Genomic DNA, 26,100 nt, shown 5'->3' with positions numbered 1-26,100 from the left:
CACTGCCACCAGGAGCCCATGGCCTTTCCACCTCTGCTCCAAGTGCACAGCTTGGGCCTCCTTGGTCACTTTCGGTGATAGTTTCTGCCAGTAATATTGAATTCTTCCATTCTATGTTTATGGCAAGATGATGGTGAAGAAAACTTAACGCTGGATTGTTGTTCAGTCACCCAGTTGTGTCCGACTCTTTGTGACCCCATGGACTGCAGCACACAAGGCCTGCCTGTCCCTCACCATCTCCCAGAGTTTGCCCAAGTTCACGCTCATTGCAGCGGTGATGCCGTCCAGCCATCTCACCCTCTGACACCCTCTCCTGCCCTCAGTCTTTCCCAGCATTAGGGACTTTTCCAATGGTCATCTCTTTGCATCAGATGACCAAATTACTGGAGCTTCAGAATCAGTCCTTGACTGGCTTGATCTCCTTGCTACAACTTTCAGGCGTCTACTCCAGCACCACAGTTCAAAGGCATCAACTGTTGGCAGAGTTTTGTCTCTACTTTTCAACACACTGTCTAGGTTTGTCATCGCTTTCCTGCCAAGAAGCAACTGTCTTCTGATTCCATGGCTGCAGTCACTGTCCGCAGTGATTCTGGAGCCCAAGAAGAGGAAATTTCTCACTACTTCCACCTTTTCCCCTTCTATGTGCTATGCAGTACTGGGGCCGGATGCCGTGATCTTAGTTTTTTAAAGATTTAGTCTTAAGCCAGACTACTGACAGTCTAATATATAAAAACTTTATCTTCTGAAAAGTTATTCCTTTGCGGATCTGATGAAAGCTTATGCAGACCATCCCACAGAAGTGTACAGCATGCTTTTCCATAGTATCATGATCCCAATTTATGGAAGCTACCGACGGTCAGGACAACAGTGTCACCAGAGCACCCAACAGACTCTGGGTTAGGGATTCCTGATTTAGGGGGGCTGATTCTGCCATTTGTGATGCAGAGGGTTTGAGGAAGCCTGTGAGCTTTCAGGGGCTCCCATTCCTTTTGTGTGAAAGGAAGAGCACCGAGGCCCCTGAAGCTGGGCTGGGCTGCTCTGCTCACCGTTGCGTGGCTGACGCCTGGAGAAGTGCCTGCCATACTGAGGCGTGTGGCGGCCTCTTGGGTGTCACTCCATTCAGCCACTTTTTCTTACTGTTAATGGAAGTATAGCTGATGTACAGGATTCCATCAGTTACATTGTCATTGCAACAGGAGCACATGTTACGGGCGTGCAACTAAGTGACCCATGACTTTTAAAGGGTATACTCCATTCATCAGTTCAGTCGCTCAGTCGTGTCCAGCTCTTTGCGACCCCATGAATCGCAGCACGCCAGGCATCCCTGTCCATCACCAACTCCCGGAGTTTACCCAAACTCATGTCCATCGAGCCACAGTGACTGTCAAATGCTCGTTAGATTCCTTGTACAATATATCCTTGTAGCTTAAATGTTTTGTACACCATAGCTTGCACCTCTTAACCCACGACCTCTATCTTGGCCCTCCTTCCTCTGCCCTCCCCACTGGTTACTACTAAACTGTTCTCTGTATCTGTGAGTCGTTTTTTGCTGTTGTTTTATTCACTAGTTTTCTGTTTTGGATTCTACATATAAGTGATATCATATAGCATTTACCTTTGTCTGAGTTATTCCACGTAACATGATGCCCTTGAAGTCCGTCCATGTTGCTGCAAACGGAAGCATTTCCTTCTTTGTGGCTGAGCAGGACCCCACTGTGTATAGATACCCCTTCTTCTCTGTCCTTTCTTCTGTTGATGGACACTTGGGTTGCTTCCGGGCCTTGGCAATTGTCAGTGATGCTGCTATGAACATTGGGGAGCAGGTATCATTTTCAATTAGTGTTTTGTTTTTTCAGATTTATATCCAGGAGTAGAATTGTGTGGTGAGGTTATTACTCTAACAGCTAAAAGGAACATATGTTTATATATTCTTGTGCTTAAACATTTTGCTTTAATTTTGACTACAGTAAACATCAATAAACAAAAGTGTTTTGTGGTTGTTAATAATTTTTAAGAATGCAAAGTGTTCCTGAAACCAGAAAGTATTAACAACCATTCCTTTAAACCACGGATCTTGAAAATGAACCCTAACAGACTGTGGTCCACAGGCCAAATATTGAATGTTCCTGTTTTTATAAATTAAGTTTTATAGGAACCCAGCCCTACCCATTCATTTTTCTATTGTAAATGTATTCGAAGGCTGCTTTTTCCACTATGATGGCAGAGTTTAATAGTTGTTACACAGACCTTATCGCCTGTAAAATCTAAAGTGTTTACTATCTAGCCCTTTTCAGCCAGAGTTGAAGCTGCTAGGTCACCTGGACCTCACTGAACCCACAGCAAGCCCTCCTCTCCACCCCCACCTCCTGAGTCAAGAGCTAGAGTACAGCAGTGCTGGTGGACTGACTGCCCACAAGCAAGGAGCTTTTCCACAACAAATCTCAGTTCCCTGATAAATACTTTATATCTTATAAGGAATAATCAAAATATTCAGATGATTACAGCTTCATTTTAAAAAGCAGTTTTTTATCACATACGTTCTACGTAGGGAAAGTATCATAACTGGAGTTCAAACTCATAGCAACTAACATTTTTATTTAATAAATGGTACAAAGCACAGTGCCAAAAACATTAACATTTAAAATTTCACCAAAAGAAAAAATACTATAGGGTACACAGCTGCAAAAAGCTACATTAGGTTATCTTACAACTGCCTCAGGCTGCAAAAAGAAAAGAAACCCAATGCCATACCTAAGTTACCCCTCTCTCAAAATAATGCCATTTATGTTACAAACCATGAGCACTCCATCAAAAGACTGGAACTGTTTTTGTTACTTCTGTGGCCATACTGTTAAAAGGGCGACAGTCAGACCTTTGGGGCTCATACAGAGTCAGGGTTCCTATCAGAGGGACAACAGCGCCACAGCCTTAGTGAGTCCTGACGGAAGGAGGGACATGAATGGCTGAACTGGCAGAGATACGAGGAGTGAGAGCTGCTCACTCCCCAAAAACCACAGCTCACAGGAAACCAACAGAGGTGCAAGATGCAGACCATTCACTTACGAATGTGTAACACTCAAAGTCCACGTTACTCCTACGACGTGTTGAAAGTGCTTCAGAATTCACACAATGCTAGTGGGTTCTGGTTAAATCATATGTACCAGTTTATAACAGAAACGGGAAACTCTGTAGCTGTTCAATCACTTAAGAATGGTTTCTTGTCTTTCTATGCCACCTCTACAGTTCTGGCTTCTCATTTCTTCGTTAGTAAATTCAGCGTGCAGGTTTTATCCCAGGCTAATTTAATTTATACACTTCCGGAAGGAACGCCCTCTCGAATCCACAGAGTGTTGAGGTGGGGAGCCCCCACCCACGTCACCAACATGCATGTCACCCCACACCGCCTCTTCGCTCTTCTCAGCTAAAGCCACCGTTGAGTCTTCCGCCTTACCCCTCCTCCCGTCTCGGCCCTCCTCAGGGTGTCTTCCATCACAGTCACGGGCTCGGATGCGAGCTCTGGGCTGGTACAGCTGCAAGCCTGGCCGGTCCTGCCAGGACAGAAGGCGTGTTACTCTTCCAAGAGCCAGAAACACAGGCTGGGGCAACAGCTCTATCTATTTTAGCCCCTGATAATCCTAATTATCTAAAGGAATCAGTCTAGCAGGTAAAAATCAGCCTTTTTCATAGCACTATGTCAGAAACTAGGCATTTTGAGATTTTAAAATAGGCCATGAAAAAGAGTATTCAAAATAACTTGAAAGTGAAGTTAATCTCTGAGAAAGTGTTATTACCAAACCTAGACCGCTCTGTGGAATTGGTACAATCATGGCATTCCCTCCTATTATGAGAAGTGAAAACTCACACACACTCATCACAACCCCTCAAACTCACATGCACAGTGGATGCAAACTTGGAAACACTAAGCCATGAACTGAACAGTCACACACGCTTGTGATGAGCTGTGATTTCTGTGCAGCTCACTCCCCCCACCGTCCCCTTTACAGAAAACACTGACCGGCCATCACACTGAGCTCTTAGAGCTGGAGGGGTGAAAACATGACTGGATAAAGCACACGAAATGAAATGAAACTGCTTCAGGGCGTGGGAAAGAAAAGCCAGGGAAGGACAAAGCGATTCTGCAGGCCAGGGCTGCTGAGGAGGCCAGCCAGCCCCGCGGGAGCTGTGTGTGTGCCTGGGCGGAGCAGCAGCCTTGGCCGCCTGAGGGGCGGTGAGGCTCGGGGGGCGAATCCTGTGCTGCTCCTCTAGGAGCACTCACACTCACCTGTGCCCACCACTCACCTGTGCCCACCACTCGCCTGTGCCCACCACGCCTGTGCCCACCACTCGCCTGTGCCCACCTCGCCTGTGCCCACCACGCCTGTGCCCACCACACCTGTATCTACCACTCGCCTGTGCCCACCACTCGCCTGTGCCCACCACGCCTGTACCCACCACTCGCCTGTGCCCACCACTCACCTGTGCCCACCACGCCTGTACCCACCACTCGCCTGTGCCCACCACTCGCCTGTGCCCACCACCCGCCTGTGCCCACCACCCGCCTGTGCCCACCACTCGCCTTTTCCCACTCGCCTGTGCCCACCACCCGCCTGTGCCCACCACCCGCCTGTGCCCACCACTCGCCTGTGCCCACCACGCCTGTACCCACCACTCACCTGTGCCCACCACTCGCCTGTGCCCACCACCCGCCTGTGCCCACCACCCGCCTGTGCCCACCACTCGCCTTTTCCCACTCGCCTGTGCCCACCACCCGCCTGTGCCCACCACCCGCCTGTGCCCACCACTCGCCTATGCCCACCACCCGCCTGTGCCCACCACCCGCCTGTGCCCACCACCCGCCTGTGCCCACCACTCACATTTTCCCACCATTCACCTTTTCCCACCACTCCTGGGCTGTGTGTGAAGTCCCCACAGTCACTGCCATGGGGTTACCAGAACGTCCTTTTCCTAGTACCGGCCTGGCCAATGAGAAGAGTGGGAAAGAGCCTGGGAGGCCTATGTGGCCTATCACACTCTTTCCCACGCTCTTGGATCAGAAAAATTAACACTGCTAAAACGGCCACACTAGCCAAAGCAACCTACAGATGTAATGCAATCCCTATCAAAACACCCATGATATTTCTCACAGAACTAGAATACATAATCCTTAAATTTATAGAGAACCACAAACATCCCAGAACTGCCCAGGCAATCCTGACATAACAAAGCTGAAGGTATAGCCCTTTCAGATGTCAGACTACACTACCAAACCCCAGTAATCAAAACATTATGGTGCAGAACCAGACATACGGACCAATGGAACAGAGTAGAGCCCAGAAGTCAACCCACACATCCATAGTTAACTAAGCCAAAGGAGGCAAGAATACACAATGGAGAAAAGACAGTCTCAGCAGCAAGGGGCATTGGGGGAGCTGGACAGCTACACACAAATCACTGAAATGAGAACATTCCCTCACACCGCGCACAAAAATAAACTCAAAATTGTTTAAAGACCTAAATATAAGACATGACATAAAACTCCTAGGAGAGGACCCAGGCAAAACATCCTCTGACAAATCGTAGCAATGTTTTCTTAGGTCGGTCTCCCAAAGCAAAGGAAAATAAACAAATGAGACCTACTTAAACTGATGCTTTTGCACAGCAAAGGAAACCACCAATAAAAAAACCCCTACAGAATGGGAGAAAATATTTACCAATGATGTGACCAACAAGGGGTTAATATCCAAACTCCATAAACAACTCATATAACTCAACAACCTTATGTATCGCCTGTGTGAAAAGTATTATAAGCCTATTACAACACAGTGCTGCAGAGCCAGATGTGTCAGTTGGGCTCCTGGGCTAATTCTGCTGGACTTATGAACAAACTGGACTTAAACACACTCCTGATCGGAATTTGTTCGCATGTGGGAGACTTGCTGTAGTCAAGGTATGGAAGCAACTTAAGTGCCCACTGGCAGATGAGCGGGTAAAGAAGACGTGGTACATATTTACTATGGAATATTACTCGGCCGTAAAAAGAATGCAATAACGAACACCTGCAGCAACGTGGATGAGCCTAGAGATTACCGTACTAGGCGAAGTAAGTCAGACAGAGAAAGTAACTATGTGATTGCCACCTATGTGTAGACTCTAAAAGTAACATGTATGAATCTACATACAAAACAGAAATAGACCCACATTCATAGAAAACAAACTTAGGATTATCAAGGGAGAGAAGGAAAGAGGGAGGGACAAATAGGAGTATGGGCTTAACTGATACAAGCTACTAAGCATAAAATAGATCAGCAACAAGGGTCCACTGCACAGCACAGTCATTGCACTCAGGATCCTGTGTGACCCTATCATGGAACATAACCTGGAAAAAATAGCCCGTTCGCAGCATGCCTGAAACTAGCACAGTATTGTAAACCAACTGAACTTCAATGTAAAAATCAGAACACTGTTAATAATGTAAAAGGAAGCACCAAGGCATATCATATTTTCCTTACTGTCCTAGGGGAAAAATAGATAATCTTTCCATTACTTATTCTTAGGCAAATAGTGTGAATGTGCAGTTTTATGCTAAATAAAAGGCTTTCGTGGGTTTTTCTTTTTTCCTTTCTTGGTTAAAAAAAGAAATCAGTTCTCTGGGTAAAGGAGATGCTGGTTTCATCTCAGACCCTGGCACCATCTCACTTGACAAGAATCACTGCTCTACAGACACAGCCTTTCAGGACAGGGAGCCCTGAGACACTGTCAGAGCCTGTGGTCCTGCACCTCAAGACACCTCAAGACACTTGGTTAGATAAAACATGCTTGTTTGGAAAAGCAGCTGTAGGCCTGCAGGAGTCTAGTTTATCCTCTGAGCAGAGGAAATGAATGGAAGATCATCCCCGAAGAATGAAAGAACCTTGCTTCCCGTGCGCTCCTTCCTGGGTGCCGGCCGGTCTTCACTCTTCTCCCTGCCCGGCCTCTCTGCCGCTTCCGCAGGGCAGCCCCTCTCCTGGCTCCCTCTCCTCCCTCTGTCTGCGGCCGACCCCTTCCCGCTCGCCCGCTCTTCTCCGTTTCTTCCCGAACACTCTTCCGGCTCGTAGCGGGCTCTGTGTCTCCCGTCACCCGAGCAGCATCGCTGTGCTTCAGGCTCCTTTTCTCGGGATCCTCTCTCCTTGTCCCTTGGCTCTTTATCACTGTCATTCTGTGACCTGTGATTCAACACAAACTATCAGTACCCTTACATAAACTGCCTGACAATTATCTGTCTTCCCTCCCAGACTACAAGTTCAGAAACAGGCAGGGAACATGCAGTCTGCTCACCACTGCTGTGCAGGTCTGCACGTGAGGGGCACGCAACAGGCGCTCAATAAGAAACTTCAGAGAAGATGAATAAACGAGAGCAGTGACAACGTTCACTCTTAGGCTTGAGTGACATGTATGTGACAGGCACTAAGCCATGATACACACACACACACATTCTTATAATTCCTAGTAAATACAGCCCTCTGTTTTGTTTTACAGATAAAGCGAATGAGACTAGAAGTAATCAAGGGACTTTCCTAGTAGATCAGATGAACATCCATCATGACACAGAACTGTTATTTACAGTTTGAGTTTCTGTTCCAAGCAGAGCTAAAATTAATTCAAAAACAGGACACCCCCTGCTTGAAGGCAGCCTCGGGGCTGCAGATGGACGGTTCACCGTCAGCACGACCCTGACCACAGAGACAAAGGTGTGTACACACGCATCCCAGGGAGGCTCCTGAACTCCAGGCATATTCACGGAATACGAGCATTCACGCACACTGCAGAAGGCGACAGGACCACAGGTTGATGACAACTTCAGGTGCGGAACACGGTCAGAGAAACAAGAGCTCGGCTCACCTCTCCCGGAGCTCCTCCAGCGAGCCCTCTGAGGGCTGGGGCTTCAGGACCACCCCACGAGGACAGGGCTCCCACCTCCCGTCTCCAGGCTCAGCCTCCTCCACTCTTCCTTTTGGTTTCTCAGTGCTCGGCTCCTCTCCCTTTTCTGGTTTTTTGAGAAGCTGAGAAATTATAATGCTAGTAAAATACCACTGTAACAGTATATTAAAAACAAAGTATTTAATAAATAATTTAAAATATATACCGATATCAAGCCCAAATGTTTGAATAGCAAAACACATAAGCTAAAGATCCAATGAACAGGTTTTTGGTTAAATATACACAAGAACATTCAGTCAATGAGGTACTTTGTAGTTATGAAAAACAATTTAGGATAATGTGATAAAATGATATTATATAAATGAAGAAGAGACTGTTACAAAGCAGAATGACCTGATTCCTATTGACATGTTGATTCAGACACATTAATAAAAAGCATCTGAAAGGCATGCAGTAGTGTCACTATTTTCACTCAGCAGAAATGCGATGATTCTCCTTTCATCTATAGGTTCTAGTTTCTCTAAAATGAACGCGTATTATTTTTATAATACAGAAAAGAACTTTCTAAAGATGTCTTGCTGTTGATGACTTTGAGAATAGTTTTCAAAATGCCTACTGCTCTCTTTTCTGTAACAGACTTAGAGTAACGCTGACACACTGCTTCTGGTATGAAGTCGGACCTCCCTTCTGTTCTTGCTCTTTGAGCTTTGGCACCACAGGCAGAGTCATGAACTTAAGTCTACATGTAAGAATTTTGCTCTCATTTATAAAAGTGAACTCACTTAAGCTGTGGTATACAAAAACTATACACAGACATACTTTACTAAACGCGATCATTTAAGAATGAAATACAGACTGTCAGACACAACTGTGAAAGTTGCTTCTCATCAGCGGTTACCTGCCTACGGAGAATCCTTTCCGGTAACGGTCTGTCTTTTTTTAGCTTAAAAAGTAATATATGAAACCACAGGGAAATGCAATGTCTCCATCCATCCAACTAGTAGTTCATGCACCTACAAACTTGCCGGGAGCCAGCATGAGGAATTCCACCCGTGACAAGGTCATGCGGCAAGAGCTCTGAGGGCAAGGCTAATCAGACCTCAGGTCTCCTCCCTGGAATTTCCTGAGCATCCACCCCCCAAAAAATAAGAATCTGCCTGCTTTTCCACTCTTCTGATATTCTCCGGAAAAAGTCAAATCAGGGCTTTAGTCTTCTGCATTTGAAAGGGATGTTTCAGTTAAAACCCCTCTGATAGCTCTCTAGCTTGCCTAACAGGTTCCCCAGACCTTACAGCTTGTGAATTGCTTACAGCCCCCCAACCGCAAGAGGCACAAAGCTTAAAAGCATCTTAAAGATACAGAGCCTTTTCTAAAGAGTTAAAAATTATATCGGTAGAGGGTTTTCACTGTTGACTCAGTGACTGCTGCCAGACCTCCATATTCTTTACCTTTTAGGCACCTGGAAGGATGTTACTCAATGTAAGCAGGATGTAGAAAAAGACACATAGTAGTTGTGATGTTAGCAACACTAGACTTTTGAGTTAATTGCTTCTCTTTTGCTGTAAATCACTGTACTCCCTCTACTTGTTATAAGTTGCTGTATCTTTGCTGTGTAAGAATGTAACTTTATTTAGTGCTTTCTGAGAGTGGCACCAGACCTTGGGAAGATCAACACAAAAAAGTCTTCTGGTTGACAAACCCTTATCAGAAAAAAGGCTGTAAAATGTTAATTGGCCCTTTTGGCCAGAAGATGATGTAAATTACCTACGACTTGTGTATACAATTAGGTATACAGAGAGAAAAGTCTGGTTTTTGATAAGAGTCTGGACTGCTAACGCTGCATAACTTTGTGTTACCCATTCATCTCCATGTTTTATCAAAAGTATAAAAGGCCTTCTGAACAACAGAGGACAGAGCCAGTCGCTGGACTGGTTTCCCCCGTGTGTCTCTCTCTCTCTCTCTCTCTCTCTCTCTCTCTCTCTTTCCTTTCCCTCTTTACTTTAATTTCAGGCTGACTTCCCATCTGGGGTACGGAGGCCCGCCAAGTCTACTTACTTGCCCTGGCTGTTAAGACTCGTGCGAAAGGGAGCCTAAGGGGAGGCACCCTTAGATATTCAAGCGAGCGCCGGTGGCCCAACGTAGATGGTGCAAATTCCTTGTGTGGAATTTTATCGGTCTTCAGCGTAATCCAAGTTATTCAGCCCTCTTCCTCCACTTGATTTTCCTACTACGCTATTGTTTCTTAATAATCTTATATCAATCAATAAATAAGTGTTTCTCATGCCAACGCCGTCCACCCTTCAAATTCCCTGGCTCCACCAGGGCTGGACCCCGGCACAAACTCATAACAATATTTCTGAAACCAAAGAGTTTTTCCAACACCACCTTCCCAACTCTCAACACAGGCTGGTGCCCTATGAGCCAACCCATATCTGACACCATCTACCTGGGGTCAAGGTCAGACCCCATGGGGCCATCCCGTCAGAGGCCAGGTGCTAGTCCCAGGCTGTCACCAGTACTTGTGACTGACCGGCTATAAATTCAGGGAGTTCTTGAATGAGAACGATTCATGGAACTCAGGAAGCACTTTACTTACTATTACTGGTTTGTTATGAAGAGTACAACTCAGGCCCAGCCAGCTGGGAGAGAGCTCAGGGCGTGGTGCCTGGGAACAGTCTGAGGCCTCCCTCCTCCACCCTCATAGCAGCAGGATGTGTGTGTCCACCAGCTAGGTTGCTCTCCAAACCCAACACTTCAGGACGTTCACAGAGATGCCATTCCATAGGCATCACCAATTGCACCTCTGGCCACTGATGACTGAGCTCAGACTCCAGCCCTTTCCCTTGTGGGAGGTGGGGATGGCGCTGGAAGTCCTAATCCTGTAATCACACCTGGTCTCTCTGGTGACCAGCTTCCATCCTGAAGCCATCCAGGGCCCCAGCCACCTGTTAGCTCTTAGCATACAGGACATTCCCATCACTCCAGAGGTAGCAAGGGTTTGATGAGCTGTGTGCCCTGAACTGGGAAGGAGAGCCCCGGCTCGGGGGTAGGAATGCAGTTGTGCAAAATGAGGGCCCACAGTTGGGCCTCACACTTGATACTCTTGTCAAGGCGGTGGCATCACGGGAGTGGGAGAACCGTAATCACAGTGGCGAAAACAGAAGAGCGAGCCAGATAATCTCAGGAGGTTATACAATGCTACAGACACACGATAAACAGAATAAAAGTACAGTGAGGTGCGGGGGAGGGAGGAGGGACGGCTCCTCAAGGGGTCAGGGAAGGGGCCCCTGCACAGACAGGATGTGCCCAGGGGGCAGACGGTGAAGGGAGTCATCCTGAGAGGGCGTGAGTCTGGGGTGGGGCGGGGGAGCTCCCTGTGTGGGAAGTGGAGGAGGGAGCACACAGGGCAGCGGGGAGGACACAGGGGGAGGGAGCACGGAGGACAGTGGGGAGGGAACATGGAGGACAGCAGGGAGGACAGCAGGGAGAGAGGACAGAGGGGATGACAGCAGGGAGGGAGCACGGAGGACAGCAGGGAGGGCGCACGGAGGACAGCGGGGAGGGAGCACGGAGGACAGCGGGGAGGACACTGGGGAGGGAGCACGGAGGACAGTGGGGAGGGAACATGCAGGACAGTGGGGAGGACAGCAGGGAGGACAGCAGGGAGGGAGCACAGAGGACAGAGGGGATGAGAGCAGGGAGGGAGCACGGAGGACAGCAGGGAGGGAGCATGGAGGGCAGAGGGGATGACAGCAGGGAGGGAACACGGAGGACAGCAGGGAGGGAGCACAGAGGACAGGGGATGACAGCAGGGAGGGAGCACGGAGGACAGCAGGGAGGGAGCATGGAGGACAGTGGGGAGGGAGCACGGAGGAAAGTGGGGTGGACAGTAGGGAGGGAGCACGCAGGACAGCGGGGTGGGAGCACAGAGGACAGTGGGAAGGGAGCATGGAGGACAGCGGGGAGGACAGTGGGGAGGGAGCATGAAGGACAGCAGGGAAGACAGTGGGGAGGACAGTGGGGAGGGAGCACAGAGGGCAGCGGGGAGGACAGCGGGAGTCAGGGCATGTGTGCTGCGCCCAGTCCACATCCATGCTTGCAAACTGATCGCACAAACCTGTTCCTACAGAGCTTCGTGGAAAAGATCACGCGTTTGCAGATGATTATCTGCAACTGTGCACAGTTTTCAGGAATTCCACTTGTGACTCTGGCAGCCAGGCTGCCTTCCTCAACTTGAGCTCACTGCTGAGTGCTCTGAGGAGAATGAACCACTGAGCTGCGTATTCTCTTTCTGGTAAAAAGGGCCATGAGGACCTCTCTCTGCCTCCTCACTTTTAGGTTATCAATACAAATTCTCTTGGTCTTTCTCTACAGATTTTATTTTTTAGGTTTCCTTTTTTTAAAATTTGATTTCCCGAGATGAATCCTAGATCAGAGACCCCCACACTGAGCACAGGCTCATAAAAGGCTCCCCTTGGAGTCGGATACGTACTGTCAGATCAGAAGCCCAGATCAGATCAGACACTCGGAGGACAGAGCTGTGGATGGCTCGTGTCAGTGGGGTGTAACCTGCCACCAGGATTCTGCTTCACCAGATCCAGTAAGACTAAGCCTTTTTCCTGCTGTGCCCATGTTTTGGTTTCTTTCTCTACGTGAAGAGTCCTACAGTTCCTTTTACTGACATTATTTGTTTTTATTTCTTTGGCTTATTTCCCCCCCCCTTTGGCTTATTTTGATTTCTAATTCCATATTCAAACATGTAAAAATAAAACGTTCTACTTCAAATACCATTAAGTCTTACTTAAAATTACAGTCAAAACTGTAGGCTACACATTTCAATGATCCTTCCTGAAAAACTCCCAAAGCTGTTGAAAAACCGCTTTTGGTGCCGTCACATTTCGCTGAGAAGGTAAAGGAAGAGGTCAGACACATCTGCACACCTGCAAGCGTGAGTTCCGCATTAGAGACGCACCCTCCCCCCCGCTGGTCAGACAGGGCTGACAGTCTGCGGTGACAAAGCCCTTCCCACGGTACTGCAGCTTCATTTCACTATCTTTCAAGGGCTGTTACTTTATACTGTTGAGACTATGTAAGCCTGTTACAGGAAGTATATCAGCTACATTTCTGCTGTGAATAGCTGTGCTCACACTGAGCCGCGTGGACAAGCAGGAGACACTCTGAGTTACTTTCAGGGGACACCCTGCTTCGCCTGGCATCAGGTTCATGCCCTGGCATAAGCAAGATGGGCACTCTTCACTTTTGCCTATATGCCAGGGCATGAACCTAATGCCAGGCACTCTTCACTTGATAACCTTGACTGGGCTCCTCAACTTCATCAGCAGCATCATCAGGCTATGAGACCTTAAAGCTACATAGATCCGTAAGAGCTGCCATCAAAGCCAAGATGAAGGAACCGTTCTGTCCGACTTCGTGCTCATCTTGCGTGCTGCGTTTATCTTTGCAGCAGATGTGCTGGCACAACACAACCTGGCCCACACTGTCCATTAGGCTGAGCTTTTCAGCAAATCCTTAAACTTAAGGACACACATTTCAAGGGACGGTCTTCAGAAACCGTCATGCGTGAGTGCTGTTCATCAGCTGTTTCAGGCTCTCCTGATGCTTCTGCTGTCCTTCAAATTGGCATTAGGTGGGGCTGTGCCTTTCAGTGGCCAGTGAAATGCAGCAGATCCAAAAGGGTTAAGAACCAGTGTGCAATCTGCTGCGTTACACACCTCCTCCCCCATCAGAAAGACTGCGGAAGCAAATGCAAGATGGAGCCTCCTCAGCTTGGGACCCTGGAGGGCTATGATGAGCAATGCACAGTGGACACGCAGTGTGAGCAGGAACAGCTGCACGAAACCAGTGAGATCCTGAGGCTGCTTCCACTGCAGCATCACCAAGCCAGTCCTGATCAACACACGTGGCTGTGTGCTCTCCAGGCACGTCGTTAAGAGATTCCAGTCACTGCTGCTGCTGCTGCTAAGTCACTTCAGTCGTGTCCGACTCTGTGTGACCCCCCCCCCAACAGACAGCAGCCCACCAGGCTCCCCCATCCCTGGAATTCTCCAGGCAAGAACCCTGGAGTGGGTTGCCATTTCCTTCTCCAATGCATGAAGGTGAAAAGGGAAAGTGAAGTCAGTCAGTCATGTCCGACCCTCAGCGACCCCATGGACTGCAGCCTTCCAGGCTCCTCCATCCATGGGATTTTCCAGGCAGGAGTACTGGAGTGGGTTCCCATTGCCTTCTCCGTCCTTTCAATGCTAGTGACCCCATATGACCAGCTATGCGAGAAAAAGCCTAGAAAAAGCTTCACTTCCCTTGAAGAGATGGCATGTTTTCTCCTCGTGGATAATGGAAGCGTTTCTGATCAGCTTTTCTGTTTCTGATTGCTGAGCTTATCAGCAACTGACCTGTTGCTCGATTATGGCAACTGTGATCTCTTTCCTTTCCTTTCCTCTCCACCTAGTTCCCACCTGGTCCTAACCTTTCATTTTTTTCCCTTTATATTATACGATTTTAATGAACCCTTAAAGGGACTGTAAACACTTCATAGAACAGGTAAGATGCATGACAGGTAGGAATCTAGACTGAGTTAAAGTCCCCTGAGCAGAATACCAAGAAGGTAACGGCTGACCCCAATTGGGGAGTAAATGTTACACAGAGAAAAAACCTAAATCACCTTGCTAAATGAATGCATCAGTCAAAGAAAAAACTGGGAAGAGATGTAGAAACCATTGCTGCTATCACGAAAGAAATGACAAAACCAGTCGTGAGTCAGCCTGCACACAGAAAGGGCCAGTGCTGTGAGTCAGCCTGCACACAGAAAGGCCAGCGTACACAAAGCCAGCGGGTTTCAAACATGGAGCTTTTCAGTTAGGAGCTCTTTCCTGAAAGGCCAATCTAAGCAGAGCCCGCCCTCTGGCGCCCTGGAAGGTACCTTCACCCTTGCTCCCGTCTCCGTTTTTTAGTTAGGAGCTCTCTCCTGAAAGGCCAGTCTAAGCAGAGCCCGCCCTCTGGCGCCCCGGAAGGTACCTTCACCCTTGCTCCCTTCGCCGCCGACGCCGTCCGCTTCTCTGCGGCTCTCCTCCTGCTCCTCTCCTCCTCGCGCCGCCTCCGCTTCTCTTCCTCCCGTAGGCGCTTCTTTTCCAGCTCCCTCCTCCTCCGCTCCTCTCGCTTTTCTTCTCGAATTCGCTAAAGACGCGGAAAGTGTGTGTATAAACTGTCCCCACAGACATGATGGAAACAAGAAGGCTATTCACAGGTAAAAAGCCAGACCTACCTGCTTCTCTAATTTTCTGTTTTTAATATATTCCAAGAGAGGTGTGGTTCTTCTAGCTAAAATAAAAAAATGTCAATGTAGTATTTAACTGTAAAGTAAGATTTCCCTATTTTAAGTACTTGCTGTCAATTCAACCTTTAAAACAAGGGAAGAATATATAATTTTAAAATTTACATGAGCATTCATTTCATCTGGGGGAATTCTTACTCTATCCGTATAAAGTCAAGTAATTTGGAGCTACTGACAGTTTTATACATACTAGGCATTTAATTTCTTATTCTTAAAGGAGTCTTATATATTACCTGAAAATGATATAAAAGCAAAATAGCAAAATGAATACATTAAATTTAAATACATTAAATATTCTATTTATATACAGACGGCCCTCACATCCATCAGTTCTGCATCTGCAGATTCAACCGTGTATCAAAAACATTTGGGAAAAAATTTACAAAAAGTTCTAAAAAGCAAAACTTTGAATTTGTGACTCGGCGGCAACTATCACAGCATTTACAGTGTATCAGGTATTATAAGTAATCCAGACATGACTTAAAGTATACAGCAGGATGTGTGCAAGCTGTATGCAAATATAACACAATTTTATAGAGGGGACTTAAGCACCCACAGATTTTGGTATCCACGGGGTGGGGGTAGGGCTGGAGATGAGTGAGGACTCTGCTCTGCACTGTGGAGGTTCTGGACTTGTCAGCTGCTGCAGGGCTGAGAACGGGTGGTAGTGGGGTGAGGGGGGTTGATATGAAGACTCCACCTGCCTTCCCTCCTTCACTATAAACACCTGCCTTGTTTCCACAGAGGCCTGATATGATGGGTAAGTGACACCTGTATAAGAAAGCACTCTGCATGCTCAGCTGCACAGTCATGTCTGACTCTTTGCCACCCCATGAACTGTGCAGCCCATCAGACTCCTCTATCCATGGGGTTTTTCAGGCAAGAATACTAGAGTGGGTTGCCATCTCCTCCTCCAGGGGATCTTCCTGACCCAGGGATCAAACCTGCATCTCCTGCATTCCAGGTGAATTCTTTACCACTGAACCATCAGAGAAGCCTCAGAGAAAGTGCTTTACAAACTGTGAAGGTGCGTCCTTACTAAAGAGAACACGCAGGACTATGTAGCCCTGATCCAGTCCCCACTCACTAGGCTCGGCCACAGCCACCCATGAGGAAGCAAGTCCCATGGCTGCTCAGTCTCAGAGCTGGGACCTGGGCCCAGGTCTGTCTGCCCTGAAGACTCTGACAGGCCAGCACTGAGCTGCAACTTTAGAGCAAACTGACACTTGCGCACAGCTCACACAGCTCAGACTTGAGCCCACGAATCCACGAAAGGTGAGACTCTAAGGAAAGAAAATGGCATTTGCAATGAACTGCCTGATTAAGTTCACATTTAAATGGGCAGAAACAGAAATCACAGAAACAAAGTTCTACAGGCTCCTATGGGCTCGTGGAGTCTAAGTCACATTTATTCACTTAGTAAATAGTTACGCTGCATCTCCTATGCAGCAAACACTGGGCAAGGCGCTGAGAACGTAGAAGACAACTGGTCTCTCCTCTGCAAGAGGATGGCTGGACTCTGTGGGACTGTGTGTGTGAGTGTTGAGTGTGAGTGTGTGTGTGTGGTTTGTGTGTATGTGTATGAGTGTGTGTATGAGTGTGTGTGTGGTGTGTATGTGTGTGTGTGGTGTGTGTGTGTGTGGTGTGTGCATGGTGTGTGTGTGTGTGTATGGTGTGTCTGTGTGTGGTGTGTCTGTGTGTGTGGTGTGTGTGTCAGTGTGTGTATGTCAGTGAGTGTGTGTGTCAGTGTGTGTGTGGTGTGTCAGTATGAGTGTGTGTGTGGTGTGTCAGTATGTGTGTGTGTGTGGTGTGTGTGGTGTGTGTCAGTGTGTGTGTGGTGTGAGTGTGTGTGTATGGTGTGTCAGTGTGGTGTGTCAGTGTGTGCATGGTGTGTGTGTGTGTGGTGTGTATGAGTATGTATGTGTGGTGTGTGTGTGTCAGTGTGTGTGTGTGGTGTGTCTGCGTGTGGTGTGTGTCTGTGTGTATGTCACTGTGTGTGTCAGTGTGTGTGTGGTGTGTCTGTGTGTGTGGTGTGTGTGTCAGTGTGTGTGTGTCAGTGTGTGTGTGTCAGTGTGTGTGTGTGGTGTGTGTGAGTGTGTGGTGTGTGTGTATGGTGTGTGTGGTGTGTGTCAGTGTGTGTGGTGTGGGTGTGTGTGGTGTGTGTGTGTGCATGTGTGTGTGGTGTGTGTGGTGTGTGTGTGTGTATGGTGTGTCTGTGTGGTGTGTCTGTGTGTGTGGTGTGTGTGTGTCAGTGTGTGTATGTCAGTGAGTGTGTGTGTGTCAGTATGTGTGTGTGGTGTGTGTGTCAGTGTGTGTGTGTGTGTGGTGTGTGTGTGGTGTGTGTGTGTCTGTGTGTGTGGTGTGTGTGGTGTGTGTGGTGTGTGTGTGTCTGTGTGTGGTGTGTGTGGTGTGTGTGTGTCAGTGTGTGTGTGTGTGGTGTGTGTGTGGTGTGTGTGTGTCAGTGTGAGTGTGTGTGTGTGGTGTGTGTCAGTGTGTTTGTGTGGTGTGTGTGGTGTGTGTGTGTGTGGTGTGTGTGTGTCTCAGTGTGAGTGTGTGTGTGGTGTGTGTGGTGTGTATGTGTCTGTGTGTGTGGTGTGTGTGTGTGTGGTGTGTGTGTGTGGTGTGTGTGTGGTGTGTATGTGTCTGTGTGTGGTGTGTGTGTGTGTGGTGTGTGTGTGTCAGTGAGTGTGTGTGTGTGGTGTGTATGTGTCTGTGTGTGTGGTGTGTGTGGTGTGTGTCTGTGTGTGTGGTGTGTGTGGTGTGTGTCTGTGTGTGTGGTGTGTGTGTGACCAGCAGGTGGATATCCAACTGCCCAGAAGAAAAGCTCCTGCACAAGGGTGCGGAAGAAGCAGCAGTAAAGAGATGGGAGGGGAGGAAGCTGAGTCCTGCACATAATTTCTAGCTTGTTGCCTTGTTTAGCTCTTCTTAAAATCACTGTGTTCTACAGCAAAGCTGCAATCTCCCCTCAACACCGCTTCTCCTCCACCTCAGTCAAGGTGCCGTAAGCCGCTGACCTGCTCAGGTTGAGCACCTGGAGGCCACGACCCTTTCTGCTGTCTCATCCCCACACCCAGTCCTCAGCCAGTCCTGTCAGTTCCTCCGGAACACATGCTGACTCTGCAGGACTCATCCAGCCCCCTCCCCAAGGACAGCAGAGCCTCTAAGCAGAGTCTTCCGCAGCAACCAGAGTGATGGGGAAAAATAAATCAGACTGGATCACCCCCTCGATGGGCTCCAGCCCGTTACGCGACAGCCCAGGCTCTCCAGCAACTCTGCCTCTTGCCCGCCGTGTCCAACCACGCAGGCCCAGAGCGCCAGCCTCCAGCCCCCTCCTTCCATCTCTTGGCTCCGCTGGACTTGGCTCAAATATAGTCCCAGAGGGGCCTCTCTCGCTCCCCCAACACCCTACTCCATCATACCCGTGGCACTTCTCACAAGAGGAGATGTTTGGCCTTAAGCATTTCTGCTTGTGTTTCCTCCAGTCACCCCAGCAGGAGGGCAGCTACAGAGAGCGGAAGCGTTGTGTCCTGTTCTCATGCTGCCCCGGACCCAGACTCAGAATCGATACCCAGTCAACATGAGCTAAGCACATCTCCATAAATACTTCAGCGATTAAAGATCCTTCCAGCCACACATTAAATCACCTTCTATAAAATATAAAACTTCATCATTAGACTAATGAAGAATGTTTCAATACTGTTAACCTTTCTCACTAATTTATGCAACACACCTTTACCAAACACCTAACTTGCCCAAGCAATGCATTATATGCTGAGACTACAAAGACAAAAATACCATTCTGTTGCGGGGGTGGGGAGCAGGGAAGCAGAATGAGAGGAGAATTACTGTAGAGGAGAGAACAAAGAAGATAAAGCCTGACGGTGTAGCTGTTCTGTCTCGTGAGTCTTAGTGGATGAGCAGGAGGCAGGCATGGGAGGGGAGGGCAGGGGAGTGTTAGGCAGGAGGCGAGAAAGGAGATACTACACATGTGTTTGGGAGTGACAAGCAGGTTGCCTGATAGAGAAAGGAGTTTCATGTCTACCCTTAATCTTCGGGCAGATTGCTACTAGGATACAGCCATTCCCAAAATAGATCACTTGTGGGAAGAAGGCTGAAGGCCTGATTCAAACCAGACTCGGCACTCTGGCTGGGCTTATCCACACATCTGCCTCACTTGCTCAGAGGCAGTGACAGTTTTTGAATGATGGCAAGATAACATCACACTTAAGCAAAGCATCTCATTACCATGGCTGCTCTTTGCAAAGATAGCTGGCTTCAGCTCTGAGACATAAGCTTCCCTGATGCAGCCCAGCACACAGCACTCAAATGTCTTCTCAGCTGCCAATTCAGAGCATCAGAACTTTGAAGCAGAATGACCGTAGCTGAAAACTCAGGTGTTCTCTCTCCACCGACAGATAATCAGAAATATTATCCCCATTAGCCATGTTGACATCCTTTTCCTTCTGTCAAAACTGGGAAACACTCCACATTTCTGCCAAGCCTGTCACATGCGTCCATTTTTATAATAATCATGAAAAAGAATAATATACTCTATAAATACCTATCTCAGTAAAGAGGAAAAAATGAGCAAAACAGACCAATAAGTTCTCGTGTCTTTGCCTCTATGTCTCCCAGAAGAGTTTCAGGACTGACACTAGTTTTCTCCTCCTCCACACAGTAAGTTTCCAAAAATTTCCTGTACTCTGGGTCTGTAAATTAGAACAGAAAAACAGGAACGTATTGCTTCCCGTGCATGGGAAAGACTACACTTGGCCCCTGCGCCTAATTTCGCAGCTCCACCGCCCGCTGCTTGAAGAAAGGCTCACCGTCGCCAATGCTCCCCGTTTTGGCATCTTTCTTCTTTAGCTTCTTCTTGGCTATCTTCTGGAACGGAGCAAATTCTACCACTGCAGGATATTCCAGCCCTTCAACAGGAAACAAATTACAAAAGCCATTCTGAAATTCTACTGTATTCATTTTGAAACACTAATCTAGCTTACTTAAGCATTGAGCATAGCACTGATAATGTTACTATTTAAACTATAATTTAATTTTACTTTCAAATAACAGTAATCTTAGCACATCAAGCTCCAGATTTAAACAAAGAATTAGCAATTATTTACTAAATAAACTAATTTCTTATATTGTAGTTGTGGTTACATGACTGGATATATTCAAAATTCATTAAACTATATACCTTAAAGTGGTACTTTTTAACCATATGTAACTTATACCTCAATAAACCTCTTCACCCTCCCACCAAAGACCTTATTTTGGAACACCTTTAAATAGCTTTCCTAGTCATAGCTTACATTTTTTAATTTTAAAGGTTAATTCAATGATCAATCTGTTATATGAATTTGAGGAAGTGACATAGTAAGAGACACTTATTTAAAAAGGGGGTTTCAAAGGATGTACATGATATTCAGGTAAGATTTGCTTCACACAGAAAATTCAGGATGGAAGTAACTAAACTACTTTTGTTGTTATATTGGGGTGGGGACAGACAGAAAAGCTTACTAAGAAAATCTGCTTAATCAAGAGATGAAACACTTCTACCTTGGTACCAACCCCTTTAGCCACTTCTATATTCGTCAGATGACTGGTATTTTAACTCTCATTTATCTGCAAGACACTTTTCTATATTTGCCTTATACTCAACTATGCAGAATAAAGTCAAGAACCAGGAGAAGAGCAGGGCTTCAGACAGACAGGGACAATGTCTGATTCACTTTTCATGCTGTGTCCATAATGCCTAGTACATAGCACTAGGCTAAAACAATTTAGGTTGCATAAAAAAAATGAATTTTACTTATCCAGAAAAATTCTACATAAAATAGTAAAGTTTATCTATCCAGAAAACTCATTATGAGAAAAATTTCACTGTCCAATGATAATTCGTAAGTAGGTTGTCTACACAAAATTGCTAAAATTCTTTGGTTTATATATAATTTTAATTTTCAACATAAGCTCATAATCATAGTAACATAATCAAAGTTTAAGAAGTTATTTTAGATTAGCATCTATGGATTCGATTAAAACTCACAAACATCTAGCAAAACTTAATTACTGTACCCAGAAATTATAATGAAGAGTTTAAAAGCCAATGACCCAACCTTTACTATCAATGAAGATATATCCATCAAAACGATCTCTAAAAAGAAGGATGTCATCTGGATTTCTAAAGTTAATGTATGCTCTTGAGTAGAGATGAGGGTAAAGACTGAAAGAAGAGACAACAATGAAAATCGTAAAAAACTTAAGACCAAAACAACTTAAGACTTATTTCAATTTTTTTTTTCTTTTCTGGATACAACAAACTATTTCAGATAAAACCTTTATGCCAAAGAATCACTTCTCAGTTTATTACAATAATCTGGGTACTCTTCATCAAAAAAAATCCAAACAAAACATCAGCTGAGATTTTTTTTTAAAGATTTTGGAGATATTTTAGGTTGGTCTCTCTACTGCACAGAGCCAGGGTTAAAATGCTGGTTCTCAGACGTAGGAAATCAAAGGCCAGGTTATTCAGAGACCATTCCTAATCATACATCACGACTGCAACACAACCCAGTCATGATTCATTCAGAGAAAAGGTCACATTGTAAAGAGACCTCTTACAGATTCAAAGAGCATGTTTAGGTTGTCTTAAGAGAGTATTTGCTATAGCATGCAGCATGGGAGATACAGAACTAACCCTTTCTCCTCTGTCTCACCGTTACCAATGTCCTTCAGAGGCAGGAACTTTCAGCCCCATTTCATGGATGAGAACACTAGAACACTAAGGTTCGGAGAAATCAGGTACCTGCTGAGGGAGCAGTTGGTAAAAAGGTGGGGCTGGGATTCCAATCTGAGTCACTCTGAGCCCAGCGCCTGACCTCCTTTAACTGTAGCCTAAACTGTAGTCATTTGAAAAAATGTTTATGTTGGTTTTTTAGAAAAACACAAATCTATATTTACCTGTGAAACTTTTCTCTGACTAAACTGACAGTTTTTACCAAAAGGTATTTATTCAAAAGGAAAGTATGTATGACCGCTATAAATGAGAGCTCATGACATTGGAGAGAAAAGTAACACAGATAATGTGAAATCACTAAGAAATCCCATAATGAAATTCACTGAATTCTAGCTGATCTGTCCCCCTGTTGGGCTAACTTGAGGTCTGCTCTTTCTAATAAAGAGTAGATCCTGAACTGTTAAAGCATCGACAGAAACATCTTACTACCAAGCTGCAAAAGAGAATAGAAAGAGACATAACTTAGCAGAGGTGGGTTGGAAGTAGGGGTGTCAGTTCTGGAAGGGAGCACTGGGGTCTGAGTTACATGGGTGTGCTCACTTGTTAAAAACTGATTAGCTTATACATCTATTATTTATTTGTTTTTCTTTCTTATATTTTAATACAATTTACTTCATATAAAAGGTAATATTAAATAATGTTTAGTGATATCCAAAACAAAATTAAGTAATATGGTGTTAGGCTGCTTTTCTTTTTAGACTATGTTGATGCTATGGAGATACTTAAATCATTTTAAGGGAATTTAGTAATTCGACTAGGTGGAAATAACTTGAAGAAATAATGATCTGCGCTCATTTCTGCATACGTGTGAGAAAGAAGTTGAAACAGAGATGGCTTCTATTATCTATATTACTTTACCATCCAACGACAGTGCCTCTCTCTCGCTCTCTTTTTTTTTTATCCCTTTTCTTGGCCCCACGGCACAGCCTGTGGGATCTTAGTGCCCCGTTCAAGGGTTAAATTGGGCAGGCAGTGAAAGCTCAGAGTCCTATCCCCGGACCACCGGGGAGTTCCCACTCGGCCTCCTAAGGCTGGTGAGGCCTTCTCACCTGACATCAGCAGTGAAGAACTCGAAGTAATCGTGTGCAGGCAGTGGGTGCAGCTGCTGTTCCAGCTGCTCCTTGGTGAGGCTGGGCGGAAGCCGCCGGATGACCACCTGGTGAGAGAGGTCGCTGGTTGGATTCATTAGAACCTCATTCAGTTCAGTTCAGTTCAGCCGCTCAGTTGTGTCCAACTCTTTGCAACCCCATGAATCGCAGCACACCAGGCCTCACTGTCCATCACCAACTCCCAGAGTTCACTCAGACATGATCATGTCCATCGAGTCGGTGATGCCATCCAGCCATCTCATCCTCTGTCAGCCCCTTCTCCTTCTGCCCCCAATCCCTCCCAGCATCAGAGTCTTTTCCAATGAGTCAACTCTTCGCATGAGGTGGCCAAAGTACTGGAGTTTCAGCTTTAGCATCATTCCTTCCAAAGAAACCCCAGGGCTGATTTCCTTCAGAATGGACTGGTTGGATCTCCTTGCAGTCCAAGGGACTCCCAAGAGTCTTCTCCAACACCACAGTTCAAAAGCATCCATTCTTCGGCGCTCAGCCTTCTTCACAGTCCAACTCTCACATCCATACATGACCACTGGAAAAACCATAGCCTTGACTAGATGGACCTTAGTCGGCAAAGTAATGTCTCTGCTTTTGAATATGCTATCTAGGTTGGTCATAACTTTCCTTCCAAGGAGTAAGCATCTTTTAATTTCATGGCTGCAATCAACCATCTGCAGTGATTTTGGAGACCAAAAAAATAAAGTCTGACACTGTTTCCACTGTTTCCCCATCTATTTCCCATGAAGTGATGTGACCGGATGCCATGATCTTCGTTTTCTGGATGTTGAGCTTTAAGCCAACTTTTTCACTCTCCACTTTCACTTTCATCAAGAGGCTTTTTAGCTCCTCTTCACTTTCTGCCATAAGGGTGGTGTCCTCTGCATATCTGGGACACCACTTAGCAACTAAACAACAACCCAGATCCCAGTCACCCCGTTTCTGCTCGGAATATCCAGCTCGGAGTATTTTAGGATATCATGGTTGTGAGAGGTGGACCGTAAAGAAGGCAGAACACCAAAGAATTGATGCCTTCCAACTGTGGTGCTGGAGAAGACTTCTGAGAAAGCCTTGGACAACAAGGAGATCAAAGCAGTCAATCTTAAGGGAGATCAAACCCTGACTATTCACTAGAAGGACTGAAGCTGAAGCTCCTGCATTGTGGTCATCTGCTGCGAACAGACGACTCATTGGAAAAGTCCCTGATGCTGGGAAAGATTGAGAGCAGGAGAAGAGGGCGTCAGAGGATGAGACAGACGGCTGGACAGCTTCACCGCTGCAATGAACATGAACTTGGGCAAACTCCGGAATATGGTGAGGGACAGGGAGGCCTGCCGTGCTGCAGTCCATGCGGCGGCAGAGGCGGGCACGACTGGGCGACTGAGCAACAACTTTCCTAAACTGCGTGAAATACGCGCACGGAGAACAACGCTGTCAAGAGGATAAGGAGGGCTCGATAGTCTAAAAGGGATCGGTGAGGGCAAAAAAGGCTGCGGACAGTAGCACTTCCCCAGGCAATGGTCATTAAAGCCAGACAGCCAGCCGCCCGCACTGCGGCCCACGCGCTCAATACGACGCGGCCGGGCCTCCGCAGGCGGCGCCGCGGCAGAGCGCCCGGGGCGGAGGGCACCGTCCGCCGCCCGCCCGCCTGCAGCCCGCTGGACCCGCCCGGCTCCCCTCAGCGAGGAAAGCTACTACTGTGCGGCATTGGCGGGCCGGGAAACACCCACAGGCTGAACTGACTTTTCTTCCTCCAGAGTCAGAAAGTCTGAAAGTCGCTCAGTCTCGTCCGACTCTTTGTGACCCCATGGAATTCTCCATGGTCGGAACACTAGAGTGGGGAGCCGTTTCCGGCGCCAGAGGATCTTCCCGACCCAGGGATCGAACCCGGCTCTCCCGCACCGCGGGCGGAACCTCTGCCCGCTGAGCCACCGGGGAGGCCCAAGCGCGCTGCAGCGGGCAGCCAGTCGCTTCCTCGCCGCCCAGACGCCGCTGTCCGCGGTGCTGGAGAGCCCGCGGCCCCGCCCCCCGCCCCTCAGGGCAGTCTACTCTCGCGAGGCTTGCCGGCCCCGCACCGCCCCCGCACCGCCCCCGCACCGCCCTCACTTTGCTCAGGACCGTCCTCTTTTCCTCGCGAGGTTTGCCTGCGCCGCTCCCACAGCCGGAGGAGGAGGCCAGCGGCGCTTCGGCCTCCCGCCGCGGAGACTCCCGGCGGAACTGGCTTTCTGCGGATGATGGTTTCTCCCTCCCGCTCGGACCCCGCGTAGCAACGGCCGCACCGGGGCCCCCGGCTCCATCCTCCGAGCGCATCCGTACCCAACGCGGCGCTGCCGCCGCTTCCCGTCAGAGCGGAAACCTCGCGAGATCTGGGCCGCCCCCACCGTTGTGAGGCCGCAAGTCCCCTCCCCCGCCCCGGGCCGCCGGCGCCGGAGACGCGGGCGCGGGAGGGGCGCGCGCCGCCCAGGGGCGGACCCGAGCTGCGCAGGGCGGGCCGTGGGCCTGGAGCCGCGGTTAGCGGGAAATTCGGGGCGCGAGCTTGGCCTCAGTAGGAGCTTTGAACTGGGCGGGGCGAGGCGAGGCGGAATGTCTCCCGCGGAGAAGAAACGTTCCAGGAAAATTACACAGGCGCACTTGACAGTGTTTTGTTTTTGTGTGCTCAATCGTATCCGACTCTGCCACCCCGTGACTGTACCCCGCCAGGCTCCTCCATGTAATTTTTTCAGGCAAGAATACCGGAGCGGGTTTCCATTTCCTACTCCAGGGGATCTTCCCGACCCAGGGATCCAGCCTGCAGTCTCCTGCATTTACGGGTGGATTCTTCACCACTGTGCCACGTGTTGACAGCCTTTTATTCTTTCCCAAGGAAATCTGAACGTTTCGTCAGAGAATAGCAGTTACATTTAAGAAAAAGCAAGGAAATGACAGCACAAATCAGCACA

The 26,100-nt window shown here is 47.7% G+C and overlaps 1 protein-coding gene across 1 annotated transcript; it reads right to left on the bottom strand.

Moving 5' to 3' along the window:
- Positions 1-2,575: 2,575 nt before the first annotated feature.
- Positions 2,576-25,545, bottom strand: UPF3A (UPF3 regulator of nonsense transcripts homolog A (yeast)). Its single transcript, XM_018044973.1, has 10 exons — positions 25,268-25,545; positions 23,111-23,217; positions 21,382-21,488; positions 20,092-20,190; positions 19,864-19,974; positions 15,197-15,252; positions 14,950-15,108; positions 7,879-8,039; positions 6,911-7,202; positions 2,576-3,548 (listed from the first exon to the last, which is right to left on the bottom strand). Exons 1-10 carry the CDS (start codon positions 25,469-25,471, stop codon positions 3,303-3,305), a joined length of 1,542 nt encoding a protein of 513 aa, XP_017900462.1. The 5' UTR covers positions 25,472-25,545; the 3' UTR covers positions 2,576-3,302.
- Positions 25,546-26,100: the final 555 nt, after the last annotated feature.

Source organism: Capra hircus, unplaced genomic scaffold (genome assembly GCF_001704415.2).
Source record: "Capra hircus breed San Clemente unplaced genomic scaffold, ASM170441v1, whole genome shotgun sequence".
Classification (NCBI taxonomy): Eukaryota; Metazoa; Chordata; class Mammalia; order Artiodactyla; family Bovidae; genus Capra; species Capra hircus.
This window is presented reverse-complemented; position numbering and strand designations above follow the sequence as displayed.

Excerpts from the sequence above, each read along its gene's own strand:
- UPF3A (XM_018044973.1), bottom strand. The coding sequence starts at position 25,471 with ATGCGCTCGGAGGATGGAGCCGGGGGCCCCGGTGCGGCCGTTGCTACG. Across the intron at positions 21,489-23,110 it reads TTCTTCACTGCTGATGTCAG|TCTTTACCCTCATCTCTACT; the intron begins GTGAGAAGGCCT and ends CTCTTCTTTCAG. Across the intron at positions 3,549-6,910 it reads AGGAGCGCACGGGAAGCAAG|GACCGGCCAGGCTTGCAGCT; the intron begins GTTCTTTCATTC and ends CTGTCCTGGCAG.